The following is a 26130-nucleotide window of genomic DNA, read 5'->3' on the forward strand; positions in this document are numbered from 1 at the left end:
CCAACAGCCCTCATCATCTAATTCTCCTTCTTCAGATCATTGCTCACGTTCTTTCACAGAAGCAGATGTCGGTATATCTAATTACTCTTGTCTAGCATTATGCCAACGTTCAGCTTGTGACTTCACTACATACATAGAAGTAGTACTTTGCTGCATCGCAGTCTCACGTGCTATGCGGTGTGCAAGAGCATTACCTTGCCCTATATTATCGGTCACTTTCTTGTGTGCACTACATTTCACAATAGCTAGTTTCTTTGGATATGTCAATGCAGTCAAGAGGTTGTGCACTAATTCTCTGTGCATTATCTGCATCCCGTGGGATGTGAGAAAGCCTCTCTCCTTCCAAAGCAAACCAAAATCATGAGCCTCTCCAAAAGTATAGCGGCTGTCTGTATAAATGTTCACACATAAGTCAGTACTAAGCTCACTTGCTCGTGTCAAAGTTATTAGTTCAGCTGCTTGAGCTGACTTCTGTGGTATACGAGCTGTCTCCACTACCGTGTGTATTGTGGTGATTGCATATGCAGCTGAGGTCGCACCATCTGGCAACTTCAAACAAGACCCATCAACCCACAATTCCCTGTCTACATCTGGAAGGGGTGTGTCTTGTAAATCAATACGACCCTTTGTCTGTTCTTCGGTAAGGAATATACAATCATGTGTTTCTTGTGACTGAGGCTGAGTCACCGGATATGGCAACAAAGTGGCTGGATTTAGTGTTGCACATCTCTTCAGTGTAATGTGAGGAGCCAGCAATGTCAACTCATATCCTGTTATACGAGTGCTAGTTAAATGTTGTGTCTTTGTTTGATTTAAAAGAGCATCAACCGCATGGGGTACTAACACCAACAGCTTATGTGACAAAACTATCCCTTCACTCTGACGTATTGACACAGCTGTTGCGGCAACTGAACGAAAACACCCAGGCAACGCTCGAGCGACAGGATCAAGTGCTTCTGAAAAATATGCAAAGGGACGCTGCTTATTGCCATGTGTCTGTACTAAAACTGACAATGCACATCCATCTTTCTCATGTACGTAAAGTGCAAAAGGCTTCATGTAATCTGGAGTACCTAACACCGGTGCTGACCAAAGGGCTTGTCCTAGCTGCCGGAAAGCAGTCTCACATTCATCTGTCCATGGGAGGGGCATTGGAGTATCTTTAGACAAAAGTGCTAGCAAAGGTTTGACAATGTGTGAAAACCCTAATATCCATTACCTACAAAAAGAAGTAAGACCAAGGAATGCACAAACATCTTTGTGAGTAGAGGGTACTGGTGTGTCTAAAATTGCTTGAATACGATCCGATGTGAGTGCACGGCCCTCCTTAGACAAAAGGTGACCTAAATAGGTTACCTTTGGTCTACAATATTGCAATTTCTTTTGTGACACTTTATGATGGTGTAAAGCAAGAAAAGAAAATAAGGACAAAGTGAACTTTTCACATTGCTCAGGGGTATCAGCCGCCAACAAAATATCATCGACATATTGTATGAGAGCCACACCTTCAGGCAAAACAAAAGAATCAAGTTGTCCAAAGTCATAGTACAAGAACTAATTGCTCCCTCAACTTCCTCATAAAAGGCGGCTGGATTTTTCCGCGGGTCAGGTAATGCTGTTTTAAGTGCCATTACATCTGCCCTATTCCAAGGAGTATACACCCAATTATAAATAAAATAACCCTTAGCATCAACAGAAGTTTTATCATCACTTGTACCCAATCCTTTAGGAGGAACATACAAAGACGCAGCGTCCCGCATTGGTTTCGCGTGAACTATCATAATCTTATCTGTTCCAAAGATGGAAGCTTGCACCCCGCCGGTCTGAGATGTCCGTGCAACTACGTCCACGGCCCTTTTATCCTCTCGCAAACGGTCTGCTGCAACACATAATTTCACCAAATGCCTGATTGCATCAGCCACCTGGGAGAAAACAAAAAGACCATCACGCATTTGCTTATGATCAGCTGCTACATCATCGGGCTCTAACTCATCAGAATATTTCTGAACTAGTTCAATAACTTCTGTGCCAAATGCCTCTGTAAAATATAGCTGCTCCTTTTCCGTCCACCCTTTCATGTTATCTAAAAGTTCAGAAGCAGAGACAACGGTACGAATTGTTTTACGAGCAATAGATCTAAGCTCAGACGCACGGTCAGCAGGCAACATAGAGCGACTGTCTCGTATCTTCTGTTGCTCTGAACCAGAGACCTCAGCTAACTCATGAGGGGCAGAAAGAACGACATACGGAGGTGGAGGGCGATCTAGTAACAAAAAATCATCATGTGGTTTATTAAGGATAGGATAGAGAGGTTGCCTAACGGTGTATTGGCCAGTTACCTGTAATTTACATTCTTTCTCTTCTAGCTCCTTTAAGTCATTTATTTCTTTCTTTCTCATTTCCAATGCTTTCACATATACATTCTTCCGCTGCTCTTTCTCAAGCAAGGCTTGCTCACGCTTCACTCGTCCACACACTTCTTTCTCCCACATTCGTACACAGTCAAACATATCTTGCCTAGACTTTCGCTTACACATACATTGGTACACATACTCAATCTTTCGCAAATCAAATGACCCATGCATAGGCCAACGTAACTCAGGATCCGCACAAGTGTATTTATTCCATAATGTGCTGTACATTATAGAAGAAAGACCATATTTAACATACATATCTCTATTGGGCGTCCCCTCTGGGGGTGCCGGTTGCGATTCTTCCAGTCGCAAATTGGTACCATTACAAAAGCAACACATCCTACGAAGTGCGCTAAAAACAGGCATGCCAAAAATAGTGCAGAATATGCAATATTATAATCAGAGTAGCACTTAAAGTGCTGTTCAAATCAAAATTAAATTGGAGAAAATTCTCCTCATTACTTGCCTATATAAATTGCAATTTATATATCAATTCAAAGGACACAAATTGACTAGTCACCCAAAACACGAGAGCCACAGTAAGTAGTGCTAAACTACATTACCAAACAAAGGCATCAAAACCCACAGCTAGTGCCGTAAAACGGCTCTTACCAATCACAGGGTGTCCAGGTTCCAACTGCCAAGTTCTAAAATCGACCAAATGGTCACTGCATGACGAATGAACAAAAAGGATCTCAGTCGAGGACCGGCGCCACCTGGATGGTCAAATCAGAAGGAAGGGAGAAACGCCGTGGTTGCCAAGACTCTGGTCTCCTCAGGCATTGATCGTCCGCAGCGAGATCCCAATCCTTCATCGCGACCAATCCGTTGGGTGTCCGAGTCACCGATGAGTCCCTGTTCGGGTGCCAATTTGTTGAAGTAAGCCACAGCAAGGCCTACTAGTGCAAGGGATTCACCCTTCTCTGCACAAAGTCCTCAGACCACATAGGAAGAAGTTGGCACAGAAACTGAAATAAAAGACAAAGTTTATTAACCCTCATGAGGTGGTACTACAGTTCAAACAGCACCAGGTAATGTTTGAAGTAGCACACTGAACCGAGAGAGCATGGTCCTTTTATACCCACGCAGGGGCTAAAAGGAGGTGGTACAATTATTGAAGCAATGCTTGCATACATGTAAGGTCATGTGGAAATGCACAGTCGACAGGTAGGAGGAGCTGACAGTTTTCAAGGACTAACAGCTGCAGACCTTACTGAGCATGTGCGAAAGTGGCAGATTTTCAAGAGTAGTTAACAGAAAGGTAGGACAGAGCACATGGTGAGCACATGGCAGCATGTGGCAGAGAAAATGGTTGCCATGAATACAAAATGGATTTCGCCAAATGTTCACAATAGTTGCTAAATACAAGATGTCTTCTGCTAATGCTTAATCTAATCGCTGCTAAACTACAACACAGGTACTTCTCTACACGGTGTTGTGTGTGTTGTGTTCCTCTGGGTGTCACTCTACTTAAATACATTGCTGTGCTACTTTCAGTTCTGGGTTGTGGACTGCCACTACCATAATGCATTGCAGTGCTGCTTCTAAGATGTGGACTGGACTACTTCTCACACTGTTTCACATTACGTGCTAATTCCTAAGGGGCTTTTGTGCATGCACATATAGGGTTACAAAACAATATTCCACTTACCTTGGCTGGTACTTGGTGTGCCGGAGGTGTCGATCTCTGTGACCCCAGTCACAGCTTCAGGGTGGAGTGTGGACTCCACTAGGTCCTCTAATGGTGTTGATGGTGCCTCCGTGGGTGGACCGCCTCCTGTGCCCCTGGCTTCCGCAAGTCTCTTTGCCACCCTCTCCTTTGCACGGGACCGCAGGTCATACCACCTTTTTCTTATCTCTTCAATGGAGCGCTGTGCCACTCCAATTGGGCAGATCTTGGACTGTATGTCCAACCATAGTCTCCTCTTCTCACTCTCAGGCACCTGGAGTGAGCTTTTTCCAAACAGGCGGTCATGGCTCCTCACCACCTCCTCAGTTAGTACCTCAAGCTCCTGCTCGCTGAATTTCAGCTTGCGCTTCCTTTCACCCTTCTCCTGTGCTTGGCCTGGGGTATCCATCCTGGCTCAGGTGTTCTTGCACCTTCTGAGTGCTGCTCTGTGTGGCTGGGCTGCTCTCTCTCAGGATGCTGGTTTGGGTGTGGCACCTGAAACTGCCTGGGATGACTCATTTCCTGCTGGTGATGTCATCAGGCACCTCCAGGTGTGCTTTCTCAAACTTTCTCGCAATTTGCGATTTTTTACAGAATCGCAAAAAAATCGCAATTTGCGAAAATGCAAATTGTGATACGGTAAATGGGCCTCGCAAATCACAAATAGCGATTTTTAAGAAATCACTATTTCCGAATCGCAATATTGTTACATGGCCAATTGGGACTCGGAAATAGCGATTTCTTAAAAATCGCTATTTGCGACTCGCAAGCTCCAGTTTTCATACATATGGCCCATAGTGTTTCAAAATGTTGATAATGTAATAAAGTAATTTGAATATATTGTCATAGGGAGGACAGGACTGCTTTTTTCATTCCAACAGTTTGATATCTCGCAGCCCCAGGTGTTTGAAGGTGCTTAGAGTCCACCATAGTTCCTCACCAATTTTAGGAAGTTTATTCCTCCCAGCAGGGAAATGTGATGAATATGCATCAATCTTGTGCCAATTCACCCTAAAGGCAGACAATTTGCTGAAGGGCTCCAAGGCCTTAAAGGTGTTCGCTGCATCCGATCCCTTTCCACATAGATTACAACATTTAATTTGCGTATAGTTAGCTATACAGTGATGATCCATTAACCAAATGGTCTTGGTGGCAATTTCCCTAAAGAGAGTGGGCAACCCTGCCTTGTGCCCCAACAACTATACATTTGTCTGAAATGACCCTCCCACCCTTTTTATGGGCTTATGGAGGAATCTGGTTGCTAAAATGTTGCTAAATACCTTATAATCCACATTAAGTATGTGAGTGATCTATAGGAGAGTGGTCTATAGCAGGTCACTTGTTCCTCATCCCTGTTCTTCATACACAGTGACACAATCAGAGCCTCCCACATTGCTGACAGGACTTAGGCCAGTATCTTAGATTCATTATACACCTGTCAATATAGGAGCCAATTCATCCAGACAGGCTGCATTAAATTCAGCGGGTAGGCCTTGGACACAGGCACCTTTCCTCTCACTCGGAATTTCATAGCACCCACCCTTGAACTAAGATGTCCCCACCCAAGAAGGCTGCTTCCTCACTGGTCAGTCTATGTGCCTGAGCCACCAAGACATAGTCAACCTGTCCAGTGAATACCTATGTATAAAAGGCCCTGAAAGTTGCATGCATTCCTCTCTGTAACTAGCTGCCCCTCACCAATTGTATCTTTAAGATCGAGGAGCCTTTCTCATAGGATTAGCCATCTATGCAAGCAATCTCCCATCTTCACGCCTCGCCTCGAGACTCTGACGGGTGAGTTGTCGTGCTCTATAAATGTTTGATTGATTGATCTTTATCTCTTTCTTTGTGCTCCTTGGTGATGTAGCTATGATAATCGTATCATTTTTAGTGGGTCTCTCATTCCTAATAACTTTCCTCTCTCTTCACGCAACTCATGTCTGGCATCCTAGTTACTCACAACCATTTTCTCTATGTTACATAAGACGTTCTCTTGTTTAAGAGTCTTGGGCCAGATGTGAGAAGGCTTTTTGCAATCTCAAAAGCTTTGATTAGAAGATCACAAAAAGGCCTTTTGCTACATATGAAGCCTGAATTGCTATACGGAAACCCGTTGCCAAATCACAATTTGGATTTGTGTCAACATACCGAATCGGTATTCGCAAGGGGCGGGTTTTGGGCGTCCCTTCTGTCAGTATGCAACCCCGCGTGGATCCTCTGAATCGTCTTACCTCCAGGGACTGCACACAAGCTATCCTGGATCGGAAGCGGTGTAGTCCCTTGCCAGGACTCTGGTGCTCCTCCCTGGACCCATTCCACAACTGAGGTGACAAACGGAGGCAATCACTTAAATAAAGTAATCCAGTCACAGATGACAGACACTGATCTACGTTTTAAAGCTTTACTCAGAATTAGTACAAGTACTGAATTTAGCTGTAAGCAAGTTAGCACGTACATGAAGTCCAGCAAATTCAATACAAAATCGAGCATAGATTTGCTTTCATAGGATGGGGAAAGGATCTTATCTCAAGCAGGAGAAATCTTTCTCTTTTATAGCAAAAGAAACAAAGACTTCATACATTTACCATATCAGTGCGGTGTTCTCACTGACTCATCCAATAAGGATTAAAACTCAAGAAACAGTTGCCACTGCTTACTATCAAGGTTATTCTCACAGATACCATGCAAGACACTATTGTTCAGAGAAAGAAACATTTTACCACAGTTGCTGTCTCCAGTCGTCTTGTGGATTCTCCAAGTCCACATCAGTTTGTTTTCTCTTTCTCCTAATCAAAGTCCTTGATCCATGTCTCCTACAGTTGATGAAATTTGTGTTGAAAGTTTAAGAGAAAAGACACATGCAGTGCATATTAGAATCACAAGAAGAGGTGTTAATAGCAGTTTAAGCACTCCCCCTCCTACACTCCCTAGCCATGCACCGACCTTAGCAAAACCCTTTCCAGTGGAATGAAACAATGACCCTATTCCTTCCCACGCACCGTCTCTTCTCGATCATGTAATTCAGAGGTGACATTTGTGATATTAGTAATATAGCGATCAAGGTTGTCGTCTACTTTAGAAATGGATGCACAACATTCACAGTATGGGTTACGCGGCAGACTCTGCCTTCTTTTGCTTAAAGCTTGTCTACAGCAAGCCGATTGTGCAGGATCATGGCTTTCACAGCAAGCAGCTCCTTGTTAATCACTGTTAAAGCACCAGAAGAGTTGGCATCCAGGGGATCTACTAGCGTGGAAGGTTCCTAATCTTGACGTCATTCAGAGCTACTCCCATCGAGGGGATCAGCGCTCCAAATATATCACCTAATATCTGTTCAATGCCTCTTTTATTTGCTGTCAGGTGTCTTTCTAGGTCATTTGTATGGGAAGTCTTGGGAAACACTCAGGCCACGTAACAACTACCTACCTAACTGTGTGGCAACTGGATGTCAGCTGATTTGTATTTAATACGTACATCTAGTTCAGCAAAGGTTTGATCTACAACTAACTATGATCCCACTCACTCCATCCAGCATCTTCAGCCGTCTCATTTCCTTCTTGTCTGTGAACTAAGCAAACATTCCTCTCTTTTCCAAGTCTAAACTCAGTCTCGGATGATCATTCTGCGTTCCTTCTGTCTCCTCCTTCACACTCCCTCTTACCTCCTTCCCACCGCTTGCCTTTTCTTCTTCACTCCGTATCCTGACATTTAATTCATCAACAGAATGCGCTCTTCCTCGCTTATTCTGCCTCGCAGGTTTTCACTGGGACGGTTAATGGGGGTAGCATTCGTTAGAGGGGCGAAGAATTTCATCATATACTCACGCTTCTTTAGTATATTATACGGTTTCAGAAACCAATGGGATGTCTAGTTTCTCCAAAATAAATGTCAGCATCAGTATCTTACGGTACATTTTCAAACGTACATGGGTGACCAGAACAATACAGCTTAATTGAAGTTTGGTTAAATAACACATTCACAACACAGAGCACGAAAATGCATAAGATAAAGATAAGTGATAATATGCCGAACTATTGGCATCTGATACTGGAAGCTAGGAACACACAAAAAAATTATTAACTTTCATGATCTTAATATATTTCGACAACATTTGATGGTACACATTATAACTGTGTTGGAAGGTGGGTCATTAGTTGTGTGGCCTGCACAAGTAATGGATCCGCACATGACCACCACTGGAAACCAAACACCCCACCGTAGCGCTTGACTCTCATAGGGTAGCGCTGCTGAGCAGTCCATGGCTTACTCAAGGGAGGTGGTGTGGGCTAGTAATCCCCATTCACGAGCACGCATGTATAGCACTCAGTAAATTATTGTCCAGTCTGTGCTTTTTCTTTTGATAAACTAAAAGTACGTTTATTACTCACACACACTACTCAATACTATGCAACAATTTACAAATATACATAAATTGATGGAACTACCCTTGGATGACTGTGTAATCTCTCATGTCTACCCCTAGGAGAAATATAACCCAACAACCCACATGGCAAAACAATCTCTGGGATCCCAATGCAACATTTGCTTCTAATGTAGAGTAAAACCACCAAAATCTGACAAATAAGTACATGTACGGTACAAGAGCGTGGGTATCAGTCTCATTATATAAATCAACATTACCAGAATAGAGACATGTTTAAATACTTTAAACAATAAAGATTAATTTTGGATTACTTTTAAATTATTTGTTGATTACCCTGGTATAACATCATACACTTGATTAATCTGGTGTAATACCATCCTGCACTCCTAGAGATTGCAGACACACAAGCCAAGAACTAAAGTTCAAACAAGCTGCTGCTTTACATTTGGTTGTAACACTTTGGGGGTTATATTTCCTTTGTCCGTCCCAACCTAGGGTGGGGGACTTAAACGTGAGATTGGGGGGACACTGCGCTGTTCCTACAGCTCCTCCTAACAATGGGCACTTGTTTGGTGGTGGCCCCATCTTCCTGGGGCCACCACAAGCTGAGCACTGTGTTCCGGAAGACTTGGGCCCCGTAAGACCTTATTGGCCATATGCATCTTTAATGAGTGGCAACCACACGCCACTGCTTTACTCTGGGGATACGGTGTGTCTGTTCCCACGCAGGCACCCCCTGAATGCTGGCCTCGTGGAGGGCAGCGCGGGGAGCCTACCCCCAGCTGTCCTCGTGTTTTAAAGTGTGTCCGGTTCCACCCGGACACCCCGGTCAGGTGAGTGCTCTTGTGGAGCGGCTCGGGGAGTCCAACCCCGGCTGCTCCCGCCGGCTCCCTGCACGGCCAACACCTCCAGGGGTTGCCGCGGGAGCCGGCCTGTACTCTGGTGTGTGCCCGCTCCTGCGGGCAGAAGCGTGCTCCTGCAGTGGCTGTTGGGGCCACCGGGTGGAGTGTGACGGCACTCTCCCCTCCACTTCTGCTGCAATGGGGCCTCGGAATGGGGTCTGGGGCCCCCTCACAGTCCCTGGCCTCGACCTCTTTGTGGGGCCCCGAGGTGGGGTCCGGGGTCCCTCTGGCCCCCGACTTGGTCTTCTGGTGGGGGCCTGGGGCCCCAGAGCCACCTTCACAGGTAGTGCAACGGCGCTCCCTGGTTTAGACTTCGGCCGGTGGCTCAGCCGGCAGCCATCTTCGCGTCCCCCGACTTCTCTTCTTGGCAGGGTCCCGAGATAGGGTCCAAGGCCCCTTCCACCATTTTCATCGGGCTCCCTGTCTTCCTCGTCAGTGGGACCCTGGGATGGGGTCCTGGGCCCTCTCAGTTTGTCTTCACGGGGGTCACAACAGTGGAACCCCGGCTTTACTTCCACTTCTGTTTGGAGGCAGCCTCTGGGCCCTGGCCCATCCCGGGGGCATCGACTGGAGCAGCAGCAGAGACACACGCACTTCGCCGCTCGCTCAGAAGGAGGTCACAGACCTTCTCCTTTGGATATTTCGGCCCGAAGGGCCAATTTGGGTGGGTTTGGTGTCGTTTCACTCCTGGTGACGATCCCTTGCTATCAGAGGCACTCTCCTTAGGCCTCCTGGCCTAGAAGGGCCCCAGATTATAGCAGGCAAGTCCTTCCTCTGGTGCCCTCCTTTCCCTCTGGGCAGCGCGCTCTCCTTGCGCCAGCCCAGTCTTTCCCCCAACTAGTCCTCAGGGGTGTGAGAAGCTGGCCTGGTTTGTAGTGGGTACCTGTGAGAAGGTAGCCTCTTTCTAGCCTTGTTACCCCCACTTTTGGCCTGTTTGTGAGTGTATGTCAGGATGTTGGTCACTGTTTTCACTGTCTCACTGGGATCCTGATAGCCAGGCCTTAGTGCTCATAGTGAAAACACTATGTTTTCAGTATGGTTGTTATGTGTCACTGGGATCCTGCTGGTCAGGACCCCAGTGCTCATAGGTTTGTGGCCTATATGTATGTGTCACTGGGACCCTGTCACACAGGGCCCCAGTGCTCATAGGTGTGCATGTATATGTTCCCTGTGTGGTGCCTAACTGTCTCACTGAGGCTCTGCTAACCAGAACCTCAGTGGTTATGCTCTCTCATTACTTTCAAATTGTCACTAACAGGCTAGTGACCACTTTTACCAATTTACATTGGCTTACTGGAACACCCTTATAATTCCCTAGTATATGGTACTGAGGTACCCAGGGTATTGGGGTTCCAGGAGATCCCTATGGGCTGCAGCATTTCTTTTGCCACCCATAGGGAGCTCTGACAATTCTTACACAGGCCTGCCACTGCAGCCTGAGTGAAATAACGTCCACGTTATTTCACAGCCATTTTACACTGCACTTAAGTAACTTATAAGTCACCTATATGTCTAACCTTTACCTAGTAAAGGTTAGGTGCAAAGTTACTTAGTGTGAGGGCACCCTGGCACTAGCCAAGGTGCCCCCACATTGTTCAGAGCCAATTCACTGAACTTTGTGAGTGCGGGGACACCATTACACGCGTGCACTACATATAGGTCACTACCTATATGTAGCTTCACCATGGTAACTCCGAATATGGCCATGTAACATGTCTATGATCATGGAATTGCCCCCTCTATGCCATCCTGGCATTGTTGGTACAATTCCATGATCCCAGTGGTCTGTAGCACAGACCCTGGTACTGCCAGACTGCCCTTCCTGGGGTTTCACTGCAGCTGCTGCTGCTGCCAACCCCTCAGACAGGCAGCTGCCCTCCTGGTGTCCAGCCAGGCCTGGCCCAGGATGGCAGAACAAAGAACTTCCTCTGAGAGAGGGTGTGACACCCTCTCCCTTTGGAAAATGGTGTGAAGGCAGGGGAGGAGTAGCCTCCCCCAGCCTCTGGAAATGCTTTGTTGGGCACAGATGTGCCCAATTCTGCATAAGCCAGTCTACACCGGTTCAGGGACCCCTTAGCCCCTGCTCTGGCGCGAAACTGGACAAAGGAAAGGGGAGTGACCACTCCCCTGACCTGCACCTCCCCTGGGAGGTGTCCAGAGCTCCTCCAGTGTGCTCCAGACCTCTGCCATCTTGGAAACAGAGGTGCTGCTGGCACACTGGACTGCTCTGAGTGGCCAGTGCCACCAGGTGACGTCAGAGACTCCCTGTGATAGGCTCCTGCAGGTGTTAGTAGCCTTTCCTCTCTCCTAGGTAGCCAAACCCTCTTTTCTGGCTATTTAGGGTCTCTGTCTCTGGGGAAACTTTAGATAACGAATGCATGAGCTCAGCCGAGTTCCTCTGCATCTCCCTCTTCACCTTCTGATAAGGAATCGACCGCTGACCGCGCTGGAAGCCTGCAAACCTGCAACATAGTAGCAAAGACGACTACTGCAACTCTGTAACGCTGATCCTGCCGCCTTCTCGACTGTTTTCCTGCTTGTGCATGCTGTGGGGGTAGTCTGCCTCCTCTCTGCACCAGAAGCTCCGAAGAAATCTCCCGTGGGTCGACGGAATCTTCCCCCTGCAACCGCAGGCACCAAAAAGCTGCATTACCGGTCCCTTGGGTCTCCTCTCAGCACGACGAGCGAGGTCCCTCGAATCCAGCGACACCGTCCAAGTGACCCCCACAGTCCAGTGACTCTTCAGCCCAAGTTTGGTGGAGGTAAGTCCTTGCCTCACCTCGCTGGGCTGCATTGCTGGGAACCGCGACTTTGCAAGCTACTCCGGCCCCTGTGCACTTCCGGCGGAAATCCTTCGTGCACAGCCAAGCCTGGGTCCACGGCACTCTAACCTGCATTGCACGACTTTCTAAGTTGGTCTCCGGCGACGTGGGACTCCTTTGTGCAACTTCGGCGAGCACCGTTTCACGCATCCTCGTAGTGCCTGTTTCTGGCACTTCTCCGGGTGCTACCTGCTTCAGTGAGGGCTCTTTGTCTTGCTCGACGTCCCGTCTCTCTGCAGGTCCAATTTGCGACCTCCTGGTCCCTCCTGGGCCCCAGCAGCGTCCAAAAACGCCAAACGCACGATTTGCGTGTAGCAAGGCTTGTTGGCGTCCATCCGGCGGGAAAACACTTCTGCACGACTCTCCAAGGCGTGGGGGATCCATCCTCCAAAGGGGAAGTCTCTAGCCCTTGTCGTTCCTGCAGTATTCACAGTTCTTCAGCCTAGTAAGAGCTTCTTTGCACCAACCGCTGGCATTTCTTGGGCATCTGCCCATCTCCGAGCTGCTTGTGACTTTTGGACTTGGTCCCCTTGTTCCACATGTACCCTCAGTCAGGAATCCATCGTTGTTGCATTGCTGATTTGTGTTTTCTTTGCATTTTCCCTCTAACACAACTATTTTGTCCTTAGGGGAACTTTGGTGCACTTTGCACTCACTTTTCAGGGTCTTGGGGAGGGTTATTTTTCTAACTCTCACTATTTTCTAATAGTCCCAGCGACCCTCTACAAGGTCACATAGGTTTGGGGTCCATTCGTGGTTCACATTCCACTTTTGGAGTATATGGTTTGTGTTGCCCCTATCCCTATGTTTCCCCATTGCATCCTATTGTAACTATACATTGTTTGCACTGTTTTCTAAGACTATACTGCATATTTTTGCTATTGTGTATATATATCTTGTGTATATTTCCTATCCTCTCACTGAGGGTACACTCTAAGATACTTTGGCATATTGTCATAAAAATAAAGTACCTTTATTTTTAGTATAACTGTGTATTGTGTTTTCTTATGATATTGTGCATATGACACTAGGTGGTACTGTAGTAGCTTCACACGTCTCCTAGTTCAGCCTAAGCTGCTCTGCTAAGCTACCATTATCTATCAGCCTAAGCTGCTAGACACCCTATACACTAATAAGGGATAACTGGGCCTGGTGCAAGGTGCAAGTACCCCTTGGTACTCACTACAAGCCAGTCCAGCCTCCTACAGTACCTACGTTACTTACACCTTATACCAGGTCCAGTGATCCACCTTAGTGAAATGTAGGCATTGTCTAGCACCTCAGGCTGTCTAGGGGTTGCAGTAGCTGAGCAGCCAAGGCTGAACTAGGAGACTGTAGGAGGCTGGCCTGGCTTATAGTGGGTACCAAGGGTACTTACACTCTGTGCCAGGTCCAGATAGCCCTTATTAGTGTAGAAGAGGTGTTTCTAGCAGCTTAGGCTGATAGAAGATAGCTATGGCAAAGCAGCTAAGGCTGAACTAGGAGACATGTAAAGCTCCTAGTATACCACTGGTGTCATATGCACAATATCATAAGAAAACACAGTACACAGAAGTACTAAAAATAAAGGTACTTTATTTTTATGACAATTTGTCAAAAGTATCTCAGTGAGTACCCTCAGTATGAGGATAAGTTATATACACAAGATATATGTACACAAACCACAATTATGCAGGTAACAGCAAAAGGAAGTAATGCAAGCAATGTAAAGTTACAGTAGATTGCTATAGGAGCACATAGGTATAGGGGCAACACAAACCATATACTCCAAAAGTGGAATGCGAACCACGAATGGACCCCAAACCTATGTGAGCTTGTAGAGGCACCATCTCCAGTGGTCTCCATACGGACCGACTCATCTCATTCGAGAGCGGCATCATCGGGGCATGTTTCTCCCATCAACTTATCACCTAGATGGTTGGAGAGCCTGAATAGACCAGCGGCCTCCCCGGATTCACAATACTCTTGAATGTACTCTCCTACTGCCTCTCTCCCGAGAACACCATCGCCGACAGCGCGGGCAGGACGGGCTTGTTCTGCTCCTCGTCAACCGACCGCGAGGCCTGGGCGCTCTCTTACAGCCTCTCGCAGCAGGTCTCGTTCCCAACGGAGATCCAGGTCACGATCACGACACAGAAGATCACCCTCTTGGTCGTCGTCAGGATCATCTGTTGGGCGTTACTCCCCCACCCTAACAGATTCTCCACCTGCTAGGATCTCACCATTGGATGACATTACCACTTTTAACGAGGTGCTGTTAAGGGGAGTGCAGAAATTGAGTATAGAGGTTCCGGAACCAACTACCTCCTCGTCAGTCATCTTTGAGACTCTGCAGCACAGATCAGTGTCGAAAAAGCTACTACCACTAGTGCCTGGCTTATTGCAGCCAACCATGGACACTTTTCTGCACCCAGCCACACTCAAGTCTGCCCCGGCTAGGATTAAAAAAAAATACAAGGCTCCCGAACAGGATCCTTTATTCCTAAGAAAGGATCCGCCACCGGATTCTGTTATATTGGCCGCAGCCCGAAAAACCCACTCGGTGGCATCATCCTCCACGGTCCCCCCGGATAAAGAGAGCAGGCATCTAGACTCTCTGGTGAGAAAGATGTGCGGTACGGCAGCATCTGCAATGAAAGTCTCCAGTGCTTCTGCACTCCTGGGGAGGTATGACCGTTCTCTGTGGGACTCCCTCCACAGATTCACAAAAAAATTGCCCAGAGAAGACAGACAGGACTTTCAAGAAATCCTGCAAGAAGGATGCCTGGTATCCAACCAGGTCATCAGCGCGGCGGCAGATGGGGTGGACTTAGCTGCGCATGGGTACGCGCATGGAATCTTTGCTAGAAGGTCTTCCAGGCTGAGACTGACTGGTTTAAAGCAGGAAGCACAGCAGCGCATCCTAAACCTCCCATTCAGCGGGAACTCGCTGTTCGGTACCCATGCAGATGAAGAGATGGCCCGCATGAAGACAGAGGTGGACACCATGAGGGCAGGAGGCCTGGAAAGAAAGAAAGATTTCAGGCGGAGGTACAGGCCTTATGACAGGCGCCCATTCCAGCAGAGGGTTCAAACCCCTCACTGGTCCCAAAGGCCACAACAACGGCAAGGACGCCCCCTTTTTCAGGCTCGTAAGCCCACAAGGGAGCGAGGGTCAAGTAGACCTCAACAGCCCACACCGAAAGCGCCGGCCAAACAATGAGATCTCGCTTCCCTCGACACTGTACACCACTCCGGTGGGGGGAAGTATCACGGGTTATCTTCACGAGTGGCACTCGATCACAAAAGACAAATGGGTGCTCAACATTGTCGAAAATGGCTACTCTCTTCTTTTCAGACAGCCTCCACCACACTTGCCACCAGCCAGATGCATTCCATCTCATCTCAGCCTGCTGCGCAAAGAGGCTCTCGCCCTCTTACAAAAGAAAGCAATAGAAAAGGTTCCACCTGCGCACAGAGGAAAGGGGGTTTACTCCCGTTATTTTCTGGTGGCGAAAAAGGGCCGAGAGGGCGTTTTCAGACCAATTCTGGACTTACGGCTGCTGAACAAGTACATAAGAAAACAGAAGTTCAGGATGCTAGCCCTTCACCAGATTTTCCCGCAACTACATCAGGGAGACTGGATGTGCTCCATCGACCTGCAGGATGCATATTTTCACATCCCAATAGCTCCCAAGCATCGGAAATTCTTGCGTTTCCAAATAGCTTCACAGCACTATCAGTTCAGAGTTCTACCATTTGGCCTGAAATCTGCCCCCCCGTCTTCTCGAAATGTGTGGCAGTGGTAGCGGCACATCTTCGAAAACAAAAGATCTTCGTCTACCCATACCTAGACGACTGGTTACTGAAGGCTTCCTCTCCGGATCAGGCGAGAAGCCATCGGGACATTGTGCTCAGGGTTTTCGAGTCTCTAGGTCTTCAAATCAACTACCAAAAGTCAACCTTGATTCCAACACAGAACCTTCACTACCTGGGAGCTATACTAAACACAGAGCTCCAAAGAGTGTATCCTTCGGAGGAACGACTTTTATCGATACACAGGAAGTGTCAAGACCTGTTAGAAGCCGACGCACCTACTACCCGTCAGGTGACATCGCTACTGGGCTCCATGGCTTCATGCATTTTCATTGTCCCAAATGCCAGGCTGCACATGAGGCCCCTTCAAGAAGCATTGGAGAGCAACTGGAGCCAAAGGACAGGTCGCTGGGAGGACAGAGTGCGGCTACCGACAGCGGCACTTCAGTCATTGCAATGGTGGATGCACAGACCTCACCTGTCAGTAGGTTCTCCGTTTCACCAGGTAGTTCCATCCGACACTCTGGTAACGGATGCGTCTCTTCAGGGATGGGGGGCTCATCTGGGTCCCCTCCAAGCTCAGGGCCTGTGGTCCGACAAGGAAAGGAACTACCACATCAATCTGCTGGAACTCAGAGCGGTCCATCTGGCTCTCAAGTCTTTCTCTCCATTGGTTCAGGGGAAATCTCTCCTAATACAAACGGACAATACAACCACAATGTATTATTTGAACAGACAGGGGGGAACGAGATCCCTACCCCTATCTCGAGAGTCCCAAACGATATGGCATTGGCTCCTGGCCAGGGGAATGTCAATTACAGCGGTTCACCTGCCAGGTCAACAAAACGTGGAAGCAGATTTCCTGAGCAGACACCTAGAGGACGCACACGATTGGGTCCTACACGGCGAAGTCGTCGAGTACATCTTCGCTCAATGGGGTCGACCTCAATTGGATCTCTTCGCAGACGAAGTAAACAAGAAATGCCCAGACTTCGCATCCAGGTTCTACCGTCCGGGATCTTGAAGAATGCCCTGTTGATCGACTGGTCAGGTATATTTCTCTACGCCTTTCCACCGATTCCCCTCATACCGGCTGCGATCAACAAACTTTACAAATCCAGAACCAGAATGATTCTCATAGCGCCACTATGGCCCCGTCAATTCTGGTACACAGATCTCCTCAACCTTTCGGAAAAACCTCACAGGAGGCTGCCGTGCAGACCGGATCTTCTGAGCAGGATGGAGGGCAGGATTCTACATCCCAACCTACCCTCTCTGAGCTTAACAGCATGGCTCCTGAATTCCTGCAGTATGGACACCTAGGGCTCTCGCAGGAGTGTATGAACATATTGAAAGAGTCCAAACGGCCTTCCACGCGGCGTTCTTATGCTTTTAAGTGGAAGAGTTTCTACATATGGTGCTGTCAACAAGGGCACAATCCCATACGGGCTCAGGAGGATGTCATACTGTCTTATTTACTTCATCTGGCAAAGTCCGGTCTGCAGGTATCATCTATTAAGGTACATTTGTCTGCCATTACAGCCTATGGTAAGTCACCTTCTCAGGAATCCTTCTTTACGAAACCAGTAGTCAAGGATTTCTTAGAAGGTTTGAAGAAAGTTTTTCCTCCCATTCGGAGACCCTCTCCTCCATGGGAACTGAACATAGTACTGTCAAAACTTATGGGCCCTCCTTTCGAACCTATACACAAGGCCTCTTTACAACACCTTACGTGGAAGACGGCTTTTTTGGTAGCCATTACTTCCGTGAGGAGGGTCAGTGAGATTCAGGCTTTGTCTTCCAAAGAACCATACACAGTTTTTCACGACAATAGAGTGGTTCTGCGAACTCACCCATCTTTCCTTCCGAAGGTGGTGTCAGAATTCCACATCAATCAAACTATATCTTTACTGACTTTCTTTCCCAATCCGGAGACTCCGGCGGAGAAAGCATTGCACTCCTTAGACTTGAAAAGAGTGCTGAAATTTTATTTGGATAAGACAAAATTGATTATACATTCCAACCACTTGTTTGTAAATTATGGTCATTTGAGGACAGGAGAGGCAGCATCTAAACGAACGATATCAAGATGGATAGTTTCTTGTATTGTTAATACTTACCAGCTGGCTAATAAACAATTACTAGCTAGGCCTAAAGCGCATTCCACAAGGGGAAAAGCGGCTACTGCTGCCCTCCTTAACAATCTCCCAATCTCTGAGATTTGTAAGGCTGCTACATGGAAGTCTGTACATACTTTTACTAGACATTACTGTTTAGAGTCAGATGCAAGAGCAGACGCCCAGGTTGGGCAGGCCTCTCTGAGAAATGTATTTGCATAATACGTATCTATTCCTGCACTTCTATTAGACAGTCCACAGAGTTTAGGGATGGGCTTGCTAATCTATTCAATGTTTATGACTATTGATGAGGATCCCCTGGAAGAGAAGGATTAGTTACTTACCTGTAAATCCTAGTTCTCTTCCAGGGGTATCCTCATCAAATTCATAAACAACCCACCCTCCTCCCCGGACGCACGTCTCCTAGAAGTGCAGGACAGACTGTCTTTCGAATCAGTTTCACAGCTTGTCACCGTAAAAAAGTACTGACCTAACTGTGAACCAACTGTCACCTTTCCTTCACCCCTGAGGCATGGTGGGATACTGGAGGTGCTCAGGGTCTTAAAGGCACGGTGCCAAAGTTTTTATGGTTCTCCTGTGTTAACCTGCATGCAGCCTATTGGCTAAGAATGCTCCATTGTTTTTCAATGTAGTTTTTCTCTTTTTTCTCTAGATATTGCTGATGCTTATTTCCCTAAGCCCAGTCTTGGGGGCTTGGGTAGATATTTATTCTCTTTTGTAATTTTATAATGTTTTTAAAAAAAAACTCCATAGAAATAAAGCATTTTAGCTTGTTTATGATTATAGTCTGCATTGCTGTTTTATACATGTACATATGAATTTAGTATGAAAGATATGTCTACTAAAAATACTATATATATATATTTTTTCGTGCATATTTCATACTTTATATGTGTGTATTTTATACATGCTCCGGGGTCCCCGCACAAGGGCGGGAATATTCAATGTTTATGACTTTCATGAAGATACCCCTGGAAGAGAACTAGGATTTACAGGTAAGTAACTAATCCTTATGACATAGTAGCAATACATATTTTCCAAAGAAACTATAAATAAATAGAAATATACATATAATCTGAAAAAAAATATTTATCCACATAGGCATATGCAGTTCATAGTTTGAAAAAGGTGGTTATGAAGGAAAGAGCCAACTCTTGAGTAGTTTTCTGAAGACAAGAAAGTTATCTGTGGTTCTTATAGTTGGGGGTAATGAATTCCATAGTTTGGCTGCTTGGACGGGGAAGGATGTACCACCTATAGTCTTTTTCTTGTATGGTGGTGTTCTAAGGCGGGGTGCCAATCTTGAGCGGAGGGTTCTTTGTTGGATGTATTTGGTAATTTTCTTTCTGATAAAAAGCAGTCCTGTTCCATGTCTAGCTTTGTGGGTGATACAAAGCAGCTTGAAAGTGCATCTTCTGGCAACGGGTAACCAGTGTAGTGCTCTCAAGGCAGGGGAGATGTGGGCTTGCGGCTTTATATGTAGTAGTAGCCTGGCTGCGGAATTCTGGATACGTTGTAGTTTTTTCATAACAGATAGAGATGATCCATGGTAGAGGCTATTGGCATTATCCAGTTTGGATAGTACAAGCGAGATAGTAGCTTGCACCTTGTGTGGAAATCCGAGGTGGGGGAAGATGCATTGTATAGTCTTTAAGGTGATGAAGCTTGTGCGTGCTAATTTGTCTACTTGGGCATTCATAGTTAACTTGGAATCCATGGTGATTCCTAGGTTTTTAACTTCCTTGGATAATTGAGAGGGTGGTCCGAGATCGTCAGGCCAGACGCACAGAGGGTCATAATTTTTCCAGTCACCACATATGAGTATTTCTGTTTTGGAGGTATTTAGTTTGAGATGGCTCCAGGTCATCCACTGATCAACGGCTCTGAGGCAACTGAAGATTTGTGAGTTTTCAATGTTTTTGATTGTGATAGTGTGTAGAGGAGTTTCATTGCAAGAATGTTTAAAAGTCTGTGTAGTTCCGCTCACATTCTTAGTAGGTAAGAAAGGTAGAAGATCGAGTATTTGTAATCCTGAGATTGCAAATCAATTGTCATTAGACTGTCCAATTCTATTAACTTCCTGAGACATATAATTATCACTATATTCAAGCGATTCAAAATCAGATTTCTTGTTTCAATCATCATCTTTATTGAATATCTTGAGAGGGAAGGAAGGGGTGGGGTCTGTCACTGGAAGCTTCCCAGAATCTAACCATCATTTCTTTGATGCTGACAGAACAAGGTGAGAGCCGAGAAGCAGAAAATTGAGTCTGAGATTGAACAGCTGCGCCAGCTCTTGAGAGATAAAGAGCAAACACTGTACAGGGAACTGGAGGAGTTGGAGAAGAAAATTACCATGGTAGAAAATGCAAATATCTCCAAACTGTCCAATCAAATCACCTCTCTCAACGTCCTGATAGCAGATCTAGAGAAAAAATGCAAGGAACCAGCCTTGGACCTCCTGAAGGTGAGACACTGCTTCGTAAATACAAGACAATACAGAAGTGCTCCATTCATATTGTGTGTGATGCGTTGAATGTACGTGAGAACATGCATGATCAACATAGAGGGTCAATTTACAGCAACCTGTATTCTGACAACCCAATATAACATTCAGACAAGTTCAACTAACTGCAAATGCTTCTGTTCTGACAGCCCAGAGCAATGTACAGGCACATCCAGTACAGAGCAAACTCCTTATATACTGACACTCCGACACGGTATAAAGAATATGATAGGCTGGGTCATGTGACTTCATTCAGAATATCAGACTCTTCTCTATCATGTGACCTCTTTAAGAATATCACAGACCGGTCTGTGTCATGTGATCCCATTCAGAATATCAGACTATGCTGTCCTGTCACCTGGTACAGATTATCAGACTTTGCAGTCTCGGGTGACCCTATTCAGAATTTTAAACTCTCCGCTATGCCATTTCACCCCTTTCAGAATAAAGCTGTGCTATCCTGTGACCTTGTTCAAAATATCAGACTCTGTACCTTGTGTGGCCAGATTCAAAGTGTCACAGATGGTGCTGTGCCATGAGCCAGTATTCAGAATATCACAGATTGTGCCCTGTCACATGGCCCTTTTTGAATTATTGCAGGCTGGGCTGCATTATTTAACATATTGTCTTGTATCATGTGATCCCACTCAGCATATCACAGATTGTCATGTGATCCCATTCAGAAACTCACAAGCTGTACTTCATCACATGACCCAGTTCCGAATATAACACTGTGCTGTGCCGTGTGACCTCATTCAGAATGTGTTTACAGATTAATTTTTATTGTTACAAATTTCCTGTGGATTTCAAAGAATAACCATTCTTAAAACAAAGTAAAATATAAATATATTTCAGTTCTATTCCTAAACTGAAATATCATAATATTGACACATTTGTACATTCCTAATTATCAATGGAACTTTAACAAATAGAGTGAGCACTAGTTACATTCATTAACGGGTTGAGACTGAATATACCTACTACAGTGTATGTAGTTTGGTTCAATCCCGCTAGCACGTCCCACCTTCCCTTATTTACATTTAACAACAAACCGCGAGTGTGCAGATTAAGAAAGAAGTTTCTCGTAGAACGGTCACATTGTGAATTATGGTTGTGTACTTTGGTGCAGCAGTATCAACAACAGTTTCAGGCTTTATCACCAGCTTCAGTGCTGTTTATTAAAACTGCTGCAATTAAGCTCCATTGCTCATGGTCCTAAAGATTTCCTAACCTGAATGAAAAATGTCCTAGCTTTTGAAATGGAAAGCTTTGTTTCCAGGAAGGACACAAAGGCGAGGAGTATGCTTTTCTTCCTTCGCTGTAATCAATAGCAGCCATATTCAAACTTTATGATAAGCTACAAATCCCAAGAACCTTTGGGAATGGAACAGACAAAACATCCAATCAAACATAGGCATTAGTCCATGACCAATCAGGCCCCAGCAGAGACCCATAAAGTCTATTGCCATGTTGTCCCAGCCTCTGTCTTCACTCAAGATCAGCCACTGCACATCCATCGAGTCTTGTTTCCCAGTCTCAGTCCCAGGAAGAAACAGAAGCATCAATACGGGGTGCCATGTCAGAGAAACCTTAGCAAAACAGCTTTCTTAACATCACGGTCATAATGCTGTATTACAACACTGCATCATATAACATATAATAACATAATAGGAAAAATGATTACCTACCAGTCACGTGAGGGTTGGGGGTCAAGATTCTCGCTGGGTGGGATAATCCTTGTCCTTGTGTCCTTAATAGAATTGAAACTTTCCATTACAACAGGTAGGACATTTTTCATTCTATATCATGAATGGAGGCGAGGATTATGCTGGTTCAAAGCTTGCTTATGATTAAATTAACCATATCCAGCGCCAGCCTCTTAAAAGTGGAGTCCAAAGACCAGTGTGCTGAATTCATAATATCCTCCAAGTGGGCACCCAGGCTAAAAGCCTTTAAAGCCATTGGCCCTCAAGTGGAAGGTGCTCCAAAAACCTTGAGATCAATGCCAGCCTCCTTCATGACCCACCGTACCCACCATTCTGTGGTGGGGAAGAGACTGCCCTGTGCCGTTTCTGCAACACGATTAGGACCTGGTGCTCACCAGGTGGGCGAAACTTGGAAGACATCTCTTCATATGCCTTAAGACATTGCACGACACACACAGTTTAGGGGAATCTGGAAATGCAGGATAAGAAATAACCCTGGTATTGGACTTGGTCCTCCTATTTACCATAAGGAAAACTCCAGACAGGGAGAAGGTGCACCCCAATATGTTCAGGACTCGAACATCTGAGACCCTCCTGCAAGATACCAGGCACAAGTCATTGCTAATTTAGCCTAAAGCTCCTTTCTGGACAAAAATCTGTTGAGTTGCCAAGACAAGAAAATGTTTAGCACCTGCAGCACCTGGTCGGCATTCCAAAGAGCTGAATAACGTGGCTCCGCTTAAATCGAGAGACAAATCTCTTGACGGATGCCATTGGTGAACCATCCAGAAGGGTGTGTCCTACCGAAACGGTGAAATGGCAAAACTGTGAAACGGAAGGTATTGATGGATCTATGTACTAAACATTTCTTCACCAGACTAGCCAGGAAATTAAGCACTTGAACTACATCTGCGACCACGGAATCCACACCCCTTTGCATGCACCAGCGTGTCCATTGTGTCCATACTGCCCTGTAACGTTTGACTGTGCTGCTGGCTTGGGCAAGACCTCTTCAGCTTGTCTCGAAAGGCCCAGGGTCAACCATCATCTCCTGTAATCTGCCACGCCATCAGGGTCAAGGAGCCTTCCATCACCAGTTCTGAAGCAGGGGGAAACTGATTGGAAAATCCAAGGAAAGTTTCAGAAGAGCTGGAAACCAGACTTGAGATCTCCAAAAAGGTTTGATCAACACTACTTCTGAATGTTGCCTCCTGAGTTGAGCCGAGTGCTCATTGCAAATGGAGGGAATACGTATCCCTTTTCCTGACTCCAATCCTGAAGGAAGGCGCCTGTCGCTGCCACCAACTGATCCGTTCTCTAACTGAAGAAGCGGGTAGTTGGTGGACCAGCAGCACACCAAAGGTCTACAGAGAATGGTACCCAGCATACCTGAAGATTGGCAAAGACTTCTGGATGTAGTTTCCACCGGCTAGAATCCCAAAGATGAAGGGAGTGTGTAGTAATCACACAGAGCAGGATGATTTGAGGTGTTTATTCCAGACTCGTCACAACAAATCTCACAAACCAGCATCGCCAACATTCTATGGCAAACTCCCGTCTGGTCCACTTACCAACATTCCAAGGTAAGTAGGAGCATACCATAGTATATATTATTACATTAAATAAATACTAATACATATTTTAACATGTATCACAGCATATGTATAATACATATTTACAAAGTCAGTGAAAGTTAGTACGTTTTCTTATTGCTTGGATACAATTGTTTTTAAGACATTTTCCTCGAATACTCATATGCTTATAACAGAGTGCCTGTTCGCTTCGCTTGCCGGGGGAGATATTCTGCCGTGACTGAGATTTGATGGTCTAGGCAGTGCTGCCAATAGTTGGAGCCTTGGAGCAAGTGCCCCCAGATGGTTGATATATTGGACTGCTGACACATTTTTCATTTTGAAGATGACACGCAACTGAATCTTGTTGTTCGTCCAACATCGTACTATGAAAGAGCCGGTTAGAAGTTTCATTCCATTTCTGTTCTTGAGGAGACCCCTGTAGAAAACTCTCTGCATCTAGCAACCCCAACCTGACCTGCTGACATCCAATTCTATAATGAGGTCTAGGGCTGAACCGAAAATCAGTCTCCCATTCCATGCTTCCTTGTTGGACAGCCACCAGCGGATTTCTGCCAGCGCCCCATCTGGGAGGGACACCAGTTGGGAGTAAGTTAGTCCTTTCTTCAAATGAGAAGTCTTTAACCTCTGTAAGGTTCAGTTATGGAGGGGCCCTGGAAGGATGGCCTAGATGGACGACAACAGGCAGCCAACCAGGCAAGTGATCTGCCTCAGCAAGGTGTGAGGTTTGTCTAGGGTCTTCCTCCACTTGTGTTGAATCTTCCCTACCTTATGGGATGGAAGGCTGTGGACAGTCGTAGTAGAGTCCATGATGAAGCCCAGGAAAGTTGCTCTCTGGGAAGGAACCAAGAGTGACTTTTTCTCGTTTATCACAAAGCCTACCCCCTTCAGAAGGTTAATGACTGTTTGAAGTTGGAGAGAGAGACGACATGGACATTGACCCATTATCAGCATGTCATTGAGGTAGATGATAATGCGTATCCCCTACACCCTCAGGTGTTCCACGATCGGTTTGAGAACCTTTGTGATGCACTAGGGGCATAAGAGACAGAGTGGAAAATTTGAATGTTTGTTGGCACCAAACATACTGGGGGAACCTTTAATGCAGGGGAAAAATTGGAATCGATGGGTATGCTTTTTTGAGGTCCAAGCGGACCAACTAGTCTGAGGGACGTAACACGTCTCTTAGGAAGTAGATCCCCACCATCTTGAAATCGTGGTAGACAAGCCATTGATTGAATTCTCATTAGTTAATAACTGGGCTTTGTCCTTCATTGCTTATGTCCACCAAAAATATGTTACTGATGAACCCATGGGGATGTGGGACCATCGGGGGAACAGTCCCTTTGTTCAGCAGGGAAGAGACGTCCTCATCCATGAGGGATGCCTCTAGGGAGAAATACTGAAGGGGACGAGGCCATGGTTCCTGGTGAGGGAAACCATAGAATTCTATTTGGAAATCTTGGGCCATTTGTAAAACCCAAGCATCTGCTGTAAAGGATCTCCAGGCCGTCTAGGAAAACCCCCGTCGGACCCCACTTTTATAAGAGAGGAAGGATTAGCACTCAGCGGAACGGGAGGAAGCGGAGCTCCCTTTGAATCTTCTGCCCTGGATATGTTGCCCTCTGGTGGGGTGGAAGTTGGTGAATTTGGTCTGGTACTGAAAGGAGCCTCGTCTGGAGCCTGGCCCGCTGGAAGGGTATTGGGAAAGTACGTGGCTGACCAAGCGGCCTCCGCCATGAACGGCCCCTTGGAAAACCCGAGAGTTAAAGACTTTCTTTATGGAGAACCTGGCCTAGTCTGGGGATGGGGAGAAGAAGGTGTTCACAAACTTTCCCAACTCTTTGATAAAGGCTCTCCTTGGGCAATAAGTCTTGCCTCCGAGGTCGCATTGACCCGGTGCTTTGGGTAACCTTAATCAACAGGGAACGGCAGCACTGTGTGGACAGCGTGCAATTGGCGTTACCTAAGAAGATGATAGCGTGCTGTGCCCACCCTGAAAGGGCCTCTGGTGAAATAAGGGCACTTGTGGCCTTGGAGTCTTCAGTCATATCAAGGATCTTGGTAAGGGGGCAATAGTATTCAAAAGCTTATCCTGACAAGCCCTCCAGGAATGGAATATGGTCTTTTTCGGGTCTTTTATGAATTTTTCCAGGGAAGTGGCCATTCTAGAGTCAATGTCGGGAGTCAGGGCGACTTTAC

At 46.2% G+C, this 26130-nt stretch overlaps 1 protein-coding gene across 1 annotated transcript in view; it reads left to right on the top strand.

Annotated features, from left to right (window-relative positions):
• LOC138278805 (E3 ubiquitin-protein ligase TRIM39-like) overlaps positions 1–26130 on the top strand; it is a 203822-nt gene that overhangs the window by 91379 nt on the left and 86313 nt on the right. The window contains exon 3 of the mRNA XM_069219318.1: positions 20361–20591. Within this exon, the coding sequence (XP_069075419.1) occupies positions 20361–20591 (231 nt within the window). The remainder of the gene's footprint in view (positions 1–20360; positions 20592–26130) is intronic.

The sequence above is a fragment of the Pleurodeles waltl genome, unplaced genomic scaffold, assembly GCF_031143425.1.
Source record: "Pleurodeles waltl isolate 20211129_DDA unplaced genomic scaffold, aPleWal1.hap1.20221129 scaffold_59, whole genome shotgun sequence".
NCBI lineage: Eukaryota > Metazoa > Chordata > Amphibia > Caudata > Salamandridae > Pleurodeles > Pleurodeles waltl.